This window comes from Cryptomeria japonica, chromosome 3, assembly GCF_030272615.1.
Source record: "Cryptomeria japonica chromosome 3, Sugi_1.0, whole genome shotgun sequence".
NCBI lineage: Eukaryota > Viridiplantae > Streptophyta > Pinopsida > Cupressales > Cupressaceae > Cryptomeria > Cryptomeria japonica.
In genome coordinates, this window is record NC_081407.1 from 793,698,203 (window position 1) to 793,713,500 (window position 15,298).

Consider the following 15,298-nt stretch of genomic DNA (forward strand, 5'->3'; position numbering starts at 1 on the left):
CACGGGGAGCGGCTATGGTTGTCGAATCATCCAAGACCTACCTTAGACGCCTTCGCAGGGGGTCGGGGCCGGAGGGTGCAGGCTCCTCTTAGCCATAGGCTTGTAGCTGTATTTACCTTTGGTATTTGTATGAAACATTTGATGATAATCATATGATGACATGGATTTTTTATTCCATGAGTTTTGTAATATTGTATACATTTTACAATATTTATATATCTATGTTTGTTATTTCCTTCAGCTACAATTTGCGTTTATGCTTATGTGATTGATGTATACTTGTGAATGTAATCAAATGAGCCGAGTTTGATGATGTTATTGTGTCTTTAAGGTGTATTCAATAAAGGGTGCCTGAAACAAGTTTTAAATCTTTAAAAATCTCTAAATTTCTTGAGTTTTTCACTTTCCCGAGTCTAGCCAAGTCTGGAGATGAGTCTGACGCCAAGTCCGACCTGAGTCCGAGTCTCGTTTCTTTGTGGAATCCTCAAGAAATTGAGGGAATTCCCAGATATCATCGCTTGGGGGTATGAGGATCTTAAGACTTATGATACTTCAGTAATAACTCATACTATACCCCTAAGGCAAGACTCAAAACCTTTCAGGCAGAGACAACGACCAGTAAATGCCCTCCTAGAGCCTTTGATCTATCAAGAGGTTAAAAAGTTGCTGGCTGCTCGTATAATTTTTCCAGTTCGACATTCTACCTGGGTGGCTAACCTAGTTCGCGTAGGGAAAAAGAGCGGTGAAATCAGATTGTGTGTAGACTTCCGCAACTTGAACAGAGCATTAGAAAAGGACAACTACCCGCTACCTTCGCTAGATGAGGTCTTGCAGATGATCAATGGATCCCAGACGATGTCTTTTTTGGACGGATATTCCGGGTACAACTAGGTAATGGTTGAGTATGAGGACCGGCTGAAGACTGCGTTCACCACCAAGTGGGGATTGTTTGCCTACAGAAGAATGCCTTTTGGTCTAATCAACGCAGGAGCAACATTTCAGCGTGCCATGGACATCGCCTTTAAGGACCTTGTTGGCCGATGCATAATTATTTATATGGACGACTTGACGGTATTCTCCAAGAGGAGAGAAGACCATGTGAATGATCTGCGGAAAGGTTTTCAGCGCTGTCGCCAGTTCGGGATATCTCTAAATCCCAAAAAGTGTATGTTCGGCGTGACCGAAGGTAAGCTTCTCGGTCATGTTATCTCAAAAAAGGGGATCTCAATTGATCCTGACAGAATCAAAGCCATACTGCAAATTAATCTCCCTGCAAGCAAAAAGGAACTAAAGTCATACTTCGGGAAGATAATTTTTGTCAGAAAATTTATAACTGAATTTGCAGAAATAGTTCGCTCGCTCAACGACATGCTCAAGAAAGATGCCAAAATAGAATGGACCCCAGTAACCAAAAGGGCGTTTGAGGAGATCAAACAAGCTATTGTCTAGGCGTCGGTTTTGGTAAGCCCCGACTACCTGAGGTCATTCTACATATATTCTTTCGCTTCCGAACACACCTGTGCAACAATTTTAACTCAGTGAAAGGAAGAAGAAGGAGAACACCCAATAGCATTCATGAGCACTTCGCTGAAAGATGCCGAGTTGAGGTACCCAAATATTGAGAAGCAAGCTTACGCATTAGTTAAAGCCATTAAGAAGTTTCAGCATTATATACTAAGGAGTAAGATATACGCCATAGTGTCGGATGTTGCTGTAAAGACATTACTGATGTAGAATGAGCTGGGCGAAAGGAGGGGTAAGTGGGTGACCATTATCCAAGAATATGATATTGTCCTTCTTGTACTAGTCAAGGTGGAGAATATGGATTTGACCATGGCTTTACATATTGTTGTGGAGGTGATTGAAGGTATTCTCCATATAAATTATGCCGAGGAAAGTAAAAAATTAGGCAGGTTTGTATAAACATTAATTTGTGAATAATAAGGCATACCTTGATTTGATGTGCTTGGCTGCCATGGTGGTTGTTGTTGGGCCACATAGTGGATTTATTCTTCTTGCTCCTCAATTTTCGGAAGCATTGCATTTAATTGGCATACTTGCATCATCTAGACTAGAACATTTTTTCGAATTTAATGGACATTCATCTCTAGAATGTGGCCTTTGACACATGGGCCAACAAATGGCCATAACTTGTTTAGCTTCTTGTTTCCTTTGCGCATTGAGAGTATCTAGTTGGGTCACCATGGAGCTGAGAAGATCGGTATTTAGATAATGTAAACGACTGCCAATTTCTCAAGGGCTGATGCCATTATTGGAGCATAATATCTGAATGAATTCCTTGATACCGACAAGTGGTTTGGGAGAAGGATTGGAGTAATTTTTACACAACTCAGAAATGTCATCAAGAACAGGCTTAGATACATACCTCCTTTAATTAAGTTTAGAGGGTCCATACAATCATATGTTATCCCTCGAAGAAATATAATCTTGATCTTGAGGATGCAATTGATTTTGATTTCCATATAATCCTCCAAAACTTCTTTTTCTCTGCACTGTGTAAAATATTTTAATCTGGAATGTTTGTCACTTTATGGTACTCTTGATATTTTCATAAAATACCACCCTTTTATGGTGGCCCAAGTATTAATCTTGTTCCTATTAGAATGATACTTTATTATTTATTTAATGCTCAATAAAGTATGATTATTTAAATGTTTCTAATAAGATCTTTCTGATCTTATTCACAGTTTCTTTTTAGAAACTTGCTGTTTTGTACATTCTGTAAATCTTTTTAATTGAGTGTATTTGCTCATTTTTAATATAACAATTTTTTTTTCCAATTATCTCTCGATAATATGGTATCATAGCACTGGTTATTTGTGAAATAATTTTTCAATTAAAAAACTTGTCATAATTTTTTTTAATAGTTTTTTGAAAAATTTCTTTGTTCGAAATTGCTACTGGTTTGTGTGGATTGGTCGAGGGTTTTTTTGCGTCAATCTTTGATGCGTTTGTGTTGTAAATCCTGATCATTCTCCGACGTTGGTTTCTGTCTTTGTGCGAACTACATTCTGCGCCTTTGTCCGCGTCGCGACGTGTTTGTGTCTTTGTGTTTGCGTCATTCTTTTTGCCTGTGTGACTTCTGTCTTCCGCGACCTGTCGGTTTTTTGGGGTCTACGCGATTTCTTTTGCGTCGCATCGACTCTCTCTGCGATTTACATGGTTTTCACACAACTTTTCACATCTTTTTCTGCTCGCGACTTGCTCTTTTTTTTTTTTGTGGAATTTCCTCCTGCGTTGTGGCCTAAGTCTCTGCAACCAGCGCGACTTCCTTCTTGCGTGCCTGCGCGATTTCTTTTCGCACGTGACGGCTCCATTTTTTGACGCAAATTTATCCGCGATTTGGTGAAGACAAAATTTTTAAAGCCTTTGCTTTGACCTGCAACTCGAGGGTTTTTTAAAGGATCTTTTTCTGCAGCTTGCATTTTTTGCTTAAGGTTCTGCATTTTTCGACTAGGGTTTTGACCCCTTAGTTCAAGTTGAAAATTTATTTTGATTGCAGAATGTTCGTGGGTTTTTTGAAATCTCAACTGGGTCATCGTTAGTTTTTTTAGGATGCATTGTTTTCCTGCCTCGATTTTTGAGCCATCGTATCTGCATTCAAATTTCAAATTCCTTGTGGGTTTTTTGAGAGCTCTTCTAGGTCTTCGTCGTATTTTTTTCAGTTAGCCGAATTTTTTTTTCTCCCATTCCGTGCTAGCTGCACTTCGTCTTTTTTGAATTCTGTACCTGTATCTGCCTTTGATTTTTGCATTGGTATTTGTGCTTTGTATTCTGTTCTATCGCCTCTTTGACTTTTCATTTTTTCGTGCATTGGGAAACGTGCAAGATGGCATCATTGACCAACTTGATGTTGGAAGGAAGTTAGCGATTCAACGACAAAAAATATAATACCTGGAAGCAGTGCATATTGACAATCTTTGAATATCGCCACCTAGATGATCTTGTCTTGGGAAAAGAATCTCGTCCTTCTGCAGCCGGAGCCAATCAAGACAAATTTGATGACCGCAATAGGGAAGCTGTGATGCTTCTCAAGCTCTCTGTCATAGATGACCAGCTACCTCAGATTCCTTCTGGCTAGTCAACCTCAGAAATTTGGAAGCATCTGAAGGAGTTGCATGAGACATCTGACAAAAGTTGAGCATTCTTGTTGAAGAACCAGTTGTTCTCCATCATGATGAATGAACTCATGTCCTTACAGGAGCATCTCATGAAGATTAAGGACATTTGAGATAAGTTTGAAGCTATTGGTCGGAAAATGGAGGAAGAGGATATGGTAGTCATAACCCTCAAAAGTCTATGAAAATCCTACGAGCATTTGATAGAGACTCTCAACATTACGTCTACGAATGTTGATCTGAAATTTCCAGAGTTGTGCACCAAACTTCTGTAGCAGGATCGCTGGAAACAACAGTTTGGTAGCGGTGCCACTTCATCCTCCTCTGAGCAAGCATTTGTAGCCAAAATCCTTTCACAAGGATAAAGGCAAATCTTAGTCATCTCAGTTCTCTCAGTCGAAGGGCTCTAGTCTCTCATAGGAAGGCTCGAAAAAGAAGGTTCAATGCAATTATTGTCACAAATATGGCCATTTGATTAAGGATTGTCGCAACCGGATAGCTTCCGAACAACGGAAGCAGGGAGGGTCTCAACCTAAAGCCAATATCGCTGAGCACACAGAGCAGAAAGAGTCTGCCTTTTACGCCTTCATTGCTAAAAAACCTGCAGACCATGTGAAATCTTCTGCTTGGTATATTGACTCTGGTGCTTCTCGACATTTCACTCACAGGCGTGATTGGTTTGCAAAATTCTCTCCCTATACTGATTCAGTTATTTTTGGAGGAGGTGAAGAGTATATAGTTGTCGGTAAGGGCAAAGTTCAGATACAATTTGGTGGGAGGAATCTCATATTCCTCAATGTGTACTACGTTCCTGGCATGGAATTGAACCTTCTCTCTGAGAGTCAGATTATGTGGCATTCTCCTCAGGTTGATGTCATCTTCAGTGTACATAAGTGTTCTATTGTTGATCATCTAACACACACTATAATTGCTGTTGGTATTGAGGATCATGGTCTTTATAGACTTGTGGATATAGGTTATTCTCTTGAGCATACCTTCACAGCAAAATCCTCCTCTATCTCCCGTCTATGGCATCTACGATATGGTCACTTGAACATTCATTATCTTGCTTAGCTTGTTCGGGAAGATTTAGTATGTGGCCTACCTGAAATTCAAACTTAGAATCTGCAAGTTTGTGAAGCTTGTCAGGTTGGGAAGCAACACATGACACCGTTCAAGGATGGTGACTCACGACGAGCCTCTAAGGTACCGCAGTTGGTCCACACTGATGTATGTGGTCCAATGAATACTACTTCTGTTACTGGGTGCAGGTATTCTTACTTTTTGTTGATGATTATAGTTGTAAGATGTGGGTGTACTTTCTTATACAAAAATCAGATGTGTTTCCTGTATTTCAAAAATTTAAGGCCTTGGTAGAAAAAGAGTCTGGTTGTTCCGTTATTACTCTTAGGTTTGATAATGGGGGGGAGCTTTGTTCTACTACTTTCTCCACTTTCTATGATACACATGGCATAAAACGTTAGTTAAGCACACCATTCACCCCTCAACAGAACGACGTTGTAGAACGTCGTAACTGCACCGTTACAGAAATGGCTAGGTCTATTTTGGAACACAAAAATGTTCCTAAGAAGTATTGGGCAGAACCAGTGTTTACTGCAGTCTATCTCCTTAATAGGTCTCCCACTCATGCTGTTAAAGGGAAGACTCCCGAGGAAGCTTGGACTGGTCGCAAACTTAGGATTGGCCATCTGAATGTTTTTGGCTCTCTTGTATATGTTTGGATTCCAAGAGTTAGAAGCTCATGTTTACAAGATACAGTGACAACGATAAGGCGTACCGGCTGATTGATGTAGACACTGATCATCTCATCTTCAGTCGCGATGTTCTCTTTGATGAAGATCGAGGACCATTTCAGCTTTCCTTGTCTGAGCAAAATTTTGAGGATCAGCCTTTGAAGGCTTCTGATTTAAGTGTTTTGTCTTCCATTTGGTCTACCTGTTGGGAGGGATGATGCAGATTCTGTATTTGATGATGCTCTACCTGAATTTCCTTCGGATGATGCTAATCTTCCACCTGTTCTAGATCCTCTTCCACCTCTAGTTCCAGTTCTTCCTCTTCCATCTAATGTTGGCACATCTACTCTCCAGCCTAAGTGGTGGGCTAAGACCATCAGTGATCTTTGTCCTGATGAGCTCATTGAGTGTAGATCTTCCATAAATAAGGGTAAGCAACAAAATACAGTTAACTTTGCTCTCATGGCCAACATTCACAACATTTATGAGCTTCAGACTTATACCGAAGCAAAAGGGATTCCAGAGTGGGAACAGGCAATGGATGCAGAATACCAAAGCCTTCTGAAGAACAACACCTGGGTTCTCTCTGATCTTCCTCCATTGAAGAAACCCATTAGTTGCAAATGGGTCTATAAGGTCAAGTATCATGCAGATGGTACCTTAGATAAATACAACGTCAGATTAGTTGCTCAAAGATTCACACAGTGGGAGGGCATTGATTATGAGGAGACATTTTCTCCTACTGCCAAGATGAGTACCATTTGTCTTCTTCTCGCTATTGCAACTTAGTTTCAATGGAAAGTCCATCAGATGGATGTTAAGAGTGCCTTCCTCAACGGTGAATTGGCGGAAGAAGTCTACATTGTGCAGCCTCCTGGTTTCAAGGTTGCTGGCAAAGAACATCAAGTATGTAGACTCGTTAAAGCACTCTATGGACTTAAACAAGCACCTCGAGCGTGGTACATTAAGATTGATGAGTACTTAGTTTCTCATGGTTTTCAGCGTTGCCCTTCTGACAGTAATCTGTATATCAAACACTCTGGTGATGATATTCTCTTTCTTGTTGTCTATGTGGATGACTTAATCCTTACTGGCAGTTCAACACATTTGATTGTAGAAATCAAATAGGATCCGTGCCAGGATTTTGATATGATAGATTTGGGCCTTCTCCATTATTGTTTGGGTCTTGAGGTTTGGCAGACAGATGGTAGCATTTTTTATTTCTCAGTCTAAGTATGCCAGGAACTTGCTTGACAGGTTTTGAATGTAGGATTGCAAACCTGCTTCCACACGTATGGAGACTGGTTTGAAGTTGTCAGCCAAGTCTGATTCTCCTGCTGTAGATGAACCACAATTCAGGTAACTAGTGGGCAGTCTCATCTATCTTATTGCTACTAGACCTCATCTCAGTTTTTGTAGTGAGCTACATTTCACGCTTCATGACAGCCCCCAAGGCTGATCATTGGGTAGCTGCAAAGCGTGTGTTGCGTTATGTGAAAGGCACCTCTGATTATGGGCTTCTTTACACTAGGAGTCATGATCCTAGACTCAGTGGGTTCACAGATTTTGATTGGGCAGGTTCGGTTGATGACAGGAAGTAAACCTCTGGATATGTGTTCAGTTTGGGATCTGGTGCAGTCACTTGGACTAGTAAGAAGCAGTAGGCAGCGGCTCTCTCCTCGACAGGAGCAGTTAAGGCAGCTTGTGAGGCAGTTTGGCTTCGCCGGATGCTTGCGGATATGCAAATATCTCAATCAGGTCCGACTCCCTTGTTCTCTGACAATCAGGGAGTTCTCAAACTTGCCAAGTATCCAGTCTTCCATGGAAGAACCAAACATGTAGAGCTTCATTGTCATTACATTCGACAGTTGGTTGAAGATGGATCCATTCAGTTGCTCTATGTTCCTACAGTGGAGCAGCCAGCAAATATTCTCACCAAGCCCCTCTGTCCATATAAGTTTGTAAAATTTAGGGGGTCTTTTGGTGTAGTTGATAGATTGAGCATTAAGGGAGGGTATTAGAATAATACTTTATTATTTATTTAATGCTCAATAATGTAATATTATTTAAATGTTTCTAATAAGATCTTTTTGATCTTATTCACAATTTCTTTTTAGAAACTTGCTGTTTTGTACATTCTGTAAATCTTTTTATTTGAGCGTATTTGCTCATTGTTAATATAAAAAATAATTTTTACCAATTATCTCTCGATGATAGTTCCTCCCGAGCCCCATGGACCATCAAAGAGCTGAATTGTTGAGAGTATCAGGGAATAACTTAAGTTTCTGTGCCACTGATAATTATAACTATGACAAAGAACTTCAGACTCAAGCAAAAGTTACAAGTTACTGAATTGGGTATGGGTATGGGTATGTGGATATGGTATGCTGGTACGACAATATTTTTGCGGGAGGATGAGTACATTTGGTGTACATCTGTATAAAAAACATGTAAAAATAATACATACATATATATTTGCCATAGCTGGAAAACTTTGACTCGCCGCAGACTTGGCAGCCCAAAAATTGGACTTGGACTTAGACTTGACAAAAAAGAAAACCGTAGTTTTACAAAAAACAAAAAGAAATTAATGCATTTAGGGAAGATAAGAGCCATAATTGAAACATTACACATGTCATATGATCTCCAAACACTCAATATTAGAAATTTCATCATTCATTCTCATAGTTTGAAACTTTAAAATGTATAACAGCAACATAAGTTTATAAATGTTTACAAAATTACATTTAATGATACGTCCAAATGTGAAAAACAGCAAACTAAAGACTACATCTTCCTCTTTCCTCTGCTAATATAACTCAAATTTTCAGGCCTTGAACTAGTAGGTGCTGAGGTATCTAAATGACTGAAATGAGGAAAGGTGAAAAAAAAATGTGTTTTGACTGTGACTGCATTTCCAGCAAATGCCGAGAGTCCAACTATCGGACTTGTGAATCCTTGATATCAGACCCGCACGGGTCCTCTGCAAAAAATCGGGAGTCTTGGAGATGGGCTCTCTTGGACTTAGCTCACGAGTCCATGGCAAGTCGACTTGGCCCGCCAATGGACTCGCGAGTCTTGGCGCGTCTGCGGAATTTTCCAACTATGATATTTGCAGCCTAAAAATTATATTGTATTAATGGTATACTTATATAAAATTAATACTATATGAAATTTATTTTTTGAAGTATATTCAATTTATTTTTATATTAATATCATACTATCTATATCATCTCAATATTTATATATATTAAACTATATTCAGAAAAAACATATTAAATACCATATTATTTCTACCATATTAATATCGTAACTAATATGGATAGAATTACTAGTTATGTATAGGTCGAACCATAGTATTTGTAGTAACTAATATCTATACTCAAATAAATATAGTATCTTCAATTAATAAAATGCTAAAGCCTCACCTTAAATAATTTAATGCTGTAATTAGTAAACCTAAATGCTAAATGGTAAGTGGCAGACTGAAGAATTTATTTTTGCTAGTTTGAGCTGGAAATATCTGCCAATAAATAGTGGATGATTTGAGCTTGAAATAATGTTTAGTATAGCACCATCCCAATACACCAAGTTGACAAAATGGTCAAAATTGTGTTTGAGCAGTAGCGGCGCGATGTTCAAAGGAGATAATAAGTGTTTAAATTCTGTCTGCCAGTTGTAGTCATTCTTCCCTCCTGTGATAGATTAAATTGATGATATAACAAAAATGCTAATGTTTAGGGCTTTGTTTGGTCCAAAAAGAAAAAAAAGTCTTTTAAAATTGTGTCCACCTTTGCAATTGCCTTGTCATTGCTGGAGTTAGTCGGTTTGATTGGTGGAGGGTGGAATTGTTTTCGGTGGGAAAAAATCGAAACCTAGTCAAATCCACATGTAATTCGAACCAGTATCCGAGTCTAGCACGTTTTGTACCACTAATCAGCCTGTATATTTGCTGATTTGGCAAGATAGAAAAACATGTTTGGATCTTCATAGGCAACATACAAATTCTGAAGAGCTGAATGTGGTATGTTTTTCATTGGTGCTGCTTCTTCTGGATTATCAATTAGGAACCTAAAATAGAACAAAAAAACTCCCATGATGGCTGGTGGAAAACAAAAGCACAGTTTGTCATTCATATGGTACCAAAATCCAGCAATCTCCATTGTTATCTATTTTTCTTAAAAATTTACTCACTCCTAGTTCATCTTCATGGAATTTTATTTGGTTAGAAAGGAGAATATTTGGGACAAAATAGCTTAGGGGTTAAAAAGGAAAACAAAACAAGAAAGAGGGAAAGAAATCTGTGCTAGAAATGTACCAATTTTAGTTTGATTTGTTACTGTCAAGAAATCTTAAGCCTGCTTTAAAAAAATTCCAAGGCATTAAAGATAACCAATATGCTATAATTAATAGCTTGAATGAGTAGGAGAAAGTTGTTGCATTTCTTAGGCATTGTTTTGAGAGTGTTCTCAGCAGAATGGAGGCAACTGAAAGAGTTGTCAGTGTGGAGAAACCATAGAGAGATAGCTCAAAATTTAGTTTGGGTCCAAAGATTTCTTCTTCATTGAAAGCACAGGCCATGAAGAACAACAGAACATGCAGCCAGGAGGCCAAAGGGGGACCCAGGGGGGGTTTTGGAACAGTAAAAGAAAGATGCTTGCTGGCCCTCACAATTGGAAACGACACTGCAACCTTAATAGAAACAACACATGAAGCTAAAGATTACCTTCCTGGTCATATGTTTTTGGTAATGCTAGAAGTTTATGTCCTTTTTTTGGTAACACCAAGAAGGAAAATTAGATCAAAATATCTGTTTCTTGTGTAAAGCTTAACTTTTGTACTCTTCGAAGTCCTTTTTGATGTCTATCTGTGCCACCTACAAAATGTTGTTTTGTAAACATCCACAACAAGATTTTTTCTTTTTTATGTAATATTTTAATCTTTACTTGACAATACTTACAAAGGAACTGAGCCTTATTTCTCTAGAATCTCGTCGTGAAAATGTTTTACATTGTTGAATAGATTTTTGGTAGCATGAACATTACTCACTTATTGTGATTTGTTCTTATTATACACTGTTTATGTTGGTTGATTGGATGGCAGGGTTGGGGTTGTGCGTACCGTTCTTTGCAAACTATCATATCATGGTTTAGGCTTCAACAATACACCTCAGTTGATGTGCCATCTCACAGGTTAGTGAACAGCATTTTTTACAGCTGTGGATAATGTTAACTGATACCTCTCCTAGTGTCTTCATAAGAGCCAATATTTTATTCTCTTTGGTTTTTTATTAAAATAAGAATGCCATGCTCCCTGCTTATATATTCTAAGTTTGTTCTATGAATCTTATATTGTAATAAATACTTATTGCTTTACAACTATGTTTACGGGTTCTCTAAAATCTCCTTTGGGTCCAGGTCCTAGGCTGGTTCCCCATTGAGTTCACCCAATGTCCATCCCCATTTTTTTAGCAGCCCTTGAGTCCAAACCCAGGTGAACCTAGGGTGCCCGGGATGGACCCTAGGCCAAACCCAGGCGAACCCAGGGGGACCCAAGGGCTGCAATTTTTTTTTTTCTGAAAATAAGTTATTTTCTAAAAACATTTTTATAAACAAAAAAGTGCCTACATACATAATTTCATCCTGAAGTGATAAAATTGTGAAAATGGTGTAGTCATGAAGGTTTGTGTGGTTCCAAAGACCTTAATTTGGGCTTGGATGTATTGAGCCCCAAGCTTGTTGGGGTTGGTTTCCCCAAACCCCCATGAGGGGTTTTGCCCCACAAGCCCATTGGGGTCTCCACTCCCAGACCCCCTCTAGTTGTTAGGATCTCTTGTCATGTAAGAAACTTGATTACAATGAGGTCATGACAAAGAATTGGGATCTAACTTTTGAGTTGGTTGACTTAGATGTTATTGTTGCACAACTTGCTAGAAATTATCTTTAGATGAGGCAGCTTGGTAAATGGCTAGTGGAAGTGGCATTGGAAGTCATTATGGTTCCATTGAAATGGTAAATGGCTAGTGGAAGTGGGCATTGTAATTCATTATGGTCAACTGAAATTGAACCAAATGTTTTAATGCTTTTGATGAAGAGCAGTATGAAGATAATTAAATATTGATTGTAATTTTCATTGTGTATTGACATTAGTGATAACTTTAGTAAAGCCCCCCGAAAAAGAAAATATAAAATCCTAGCAAATCTTTCATTTTTTGGAAAAATGTATTAATTTCTATTGGCAAATCTTTCCTTTTTGCAATTTTTCTTTTATTGGAGATATTTTTTTACATCACTAAAATTTTGTAGAAAATCTTGGTGAATCTTGGCAAATAATAGGAAAATGCATTAATTACTATGGCGAATCTGTGCATTTAAAAATATAAACAATTTCTTATTTAAACGTAGGGGCCCAAGGGTGGAAATGATTGATGTGTTTAAGGGGTAAATTCTATAATATTTAGTTGCCACTATTGATTTAAAATATAATCTACCAACCCTCATTTTATTTCGTGATATAAAATATAAGCATAGTTTGTAATGCTCATGGGGTCCGAATTCGCTTTTAGACCATTGATCTCTATTGAGATCATCGATCCAAAAGCAATTTTGAGCCCCATCAGCATTACAAATTGTAGGTACATTTGACCTTGCAGAATACAATGATGGCCGTTAGATTATATCTTAGATCAATGGTTGCAACTGAAGATTGGGGAAATTGTTTTAAAGTAACTAATAATTATGATATTATCGGTGAATTAATTTATATTTTTACAATAACTTATAAAATTTAGGTGCATCTAATCTAATCATGTATCAATATTGTGGCAAACTTTTAAGTTAAAAAGTCTAATAAAGTAAATCCTTTGGCGATTTAAATAAGATTAAAATAAGATTTCATAAAAAATGGCAATTTGGGTTGCCTTATAGCTTGAACTATTAGCCTAAATTTGATTCCCAAATTTCAACTATTAGTCAATTGTGAATATACGCCACTAAAAAAATCACTGAATTATGAATTTATGAGTATTTTCTTTTTTTCAAATTATTAGGTATTTCTATATATATATATTTATTGTTAATTATGTGCGGACGCAGCTATTCTGGCTCGAAAACCGTCGTTCGTGTTATTGACACCGTTGAAAAATCACAGCCATTGTTTTTGCGATCAACGGTTTGTAATGCATCCATAACTGCGTGTTATGCGACTTTCCATAGTACGTTAGTGCGTTTTTGGAGCCAGAATAGCCGCCACCATTATGTGCATCATTGTTTTGTGTGTGTGTGTGTATGTAATATCTATGCAGACTTGTACCCATATTGAAGGGAGTTTGTTTTTGCCATACCATCATAATCGATACTTGCACCCATACCACAACTGTTAACTTAGGTGTACAACTTAGCTTTTCTTAAAATCATAGATGATAAACTCATTCTCGGCAATAAAAACATAGAAATTTGAATAAGTATTCTTCAAGAATCAAGAACATACATATTACCAAATTTAGTGAACATATTACTGTTTTCCTTTATATATAAATCAAACTTAGAGCTCAATAGTTATCCTAGACCAAAAAGTGAATTCAACATTGTCTTTGCCTCTGTTAACTTGAGCCCATAAAAATTTCAATAATAATAATATAGAGAACACATAAAAAGGAAAAATCATAATAATAAGGTACTTGCTTTTAATAAAATTTGAACCCTAAATTTTTATGCAACTGAAAACTATAGAACTTGAGAATAAAAATTTTCTTTGGGTAATTGCTACTTCTGCCATGCCATTGCTCCAAGTTCCTGCACGTTATTCACTAACCTTATCTGCCTTACACTGCAAGTGTTTTCACATAGCTGGTGGTATAATATATTTATCAAGAACCATCAAGGATCAAGGAGGGGGCATGATGCAGTGATTAGCTGATGTGGTGCGGGAAGGATTTATATCAGAGCATAGTGGAAAAAATATCCAAGATTTGAAAAATATTTGGTGCTAAGGGTACACATGAAAAACTAGTTGTGGGCATTAGAAATATCAACTGCAGAAATGAAAAACTAGTCTATCCAGGAAAACCCTGTCACAGATAACAAAAAAACTAACCGTGGGAGTCTAACTAGAAATACTTATGATTTTTCCAATTTTTTTTCAAGTTTGGTGAGTTTTGATGAAAAAATGGTGGCATTTTTGGTGATTACCCAGTGCTATAAGTAATAGCATGAGTTACTTGACTAATTGTTTGAAATGCGAGTTATTGACTGGTTGTTTGATGCACGATTACTTGTAGAGTTTTGGAACTATGCTTTAAATTTGTGCTACTAGTTCAAGCCTTGGGGCATACTGGTTTGGGTGCAGTTCAGCCTTGGGTGTGGTTTGAATTGGGGGTCGTCCAGGGTCTTGTCTTGGACTCCTGGGTTCGTTTAGGACAAGCTGGGGTGAACCTGTAGCAAATGTCACCGCCTTCCATGTATAGCTAATGAATTTGGCCATTAATTTTTTTTTTCCAATTTGACTTTTTATTTTGTTTGAAAACCCAAAAACATCCCCCTAAGCCCTAAAACATCATTAAAGACAAAAAGAAAGTCATTTCTCTTATTGGGAATGCAAAACAAAAATATCTTTCATCCTTGTTGAACTTTCGTTCTTGCTTGCCATTGCACAAATAGAGTTGAAGATTAATTGGTGATTGTTCCAAAGTGGTTGGTTTGCTATTCCTATGCATTTGCAAGAGCCCATTTGTTGCCAAGAAGATCGTATAGGAAGATTTTTGTAAAAGAGTTGGGTTTATTTGATGTTTTTGGTTTTTTTTCCTACATTGTTTCTTGTTACAAATGAACTCTTTTGTTTTGTTTTGTTTTTATTTTTCTTTGAATTTCTTACACATGCTTACTTTTAAAAAATGAGTTAAGTTGTATGTATATATTTGTTTTCATTTGTTTTGATTCTTCAAATATGTTGTTTATTGGACTTGTTGTCATAAGGATTCCAATGGCAGCCGTTTCTAGCTCTATGGGCTGACCTTGTTTCAAAATAGATCCAAATTCTGTCCTTTGGAAATATGTTGATATGGTACAAGTTCTAGGTGGTGAGTATTATCTCTGGATTTGTAGTGGGTTTGTAGTGGGTAAGTATTCAGGTTCGTATGGTTGGGTAAAAGGCCATTTGTGCCACAACCTTGGAGTAGGCATCAAAGCTTTCCTAGGAAAACCTAGTCTATCCATTCTAGAAGCATGACTCATGGCATATATTAATGAGTAGGAAAAAAACATAACAAGTAGTAGGCTGCAAATCAAATCATCCTCTGTTGACGAAAGGATCTCAAGGAATGAATCCCCCTCCATCACTTTCTAATTTTCAACTTGTAGAGAGCCACCTATTTTTGGCTACACTTGAAGAACAACCTGTGGGTTTTAC

At 37.6% G+C, this 15,298-nt stretch overlaps 1 protein-coding gene across 4 annotated transcripts in view; it reads left to right on the forward strand.

Annotated features, from left to right (window-relative positions):
* The window catches only part of LOC131075892 (probable Ufm1-specific protease), a 206,937-nt gene that overhangs the window by 88,479 nt on the left and 103,160 nt on the right, over nt 1-15,298 (forward strand). For all 4 annotated transcript variants that reach the window (XM_058012829.1, XM_058012831.1, XM_058012830.1 and 1 more), the window contains exon 10: nt 10,997-11,085. In XM_058012829.1, coding sequence (XP_057868812.1) covers nt 10,997-11,085 — 89 coding nt within the window. The remainder of the gene's footprint in view (nt 1-10,996; nt 11,086-15,298) is intronic.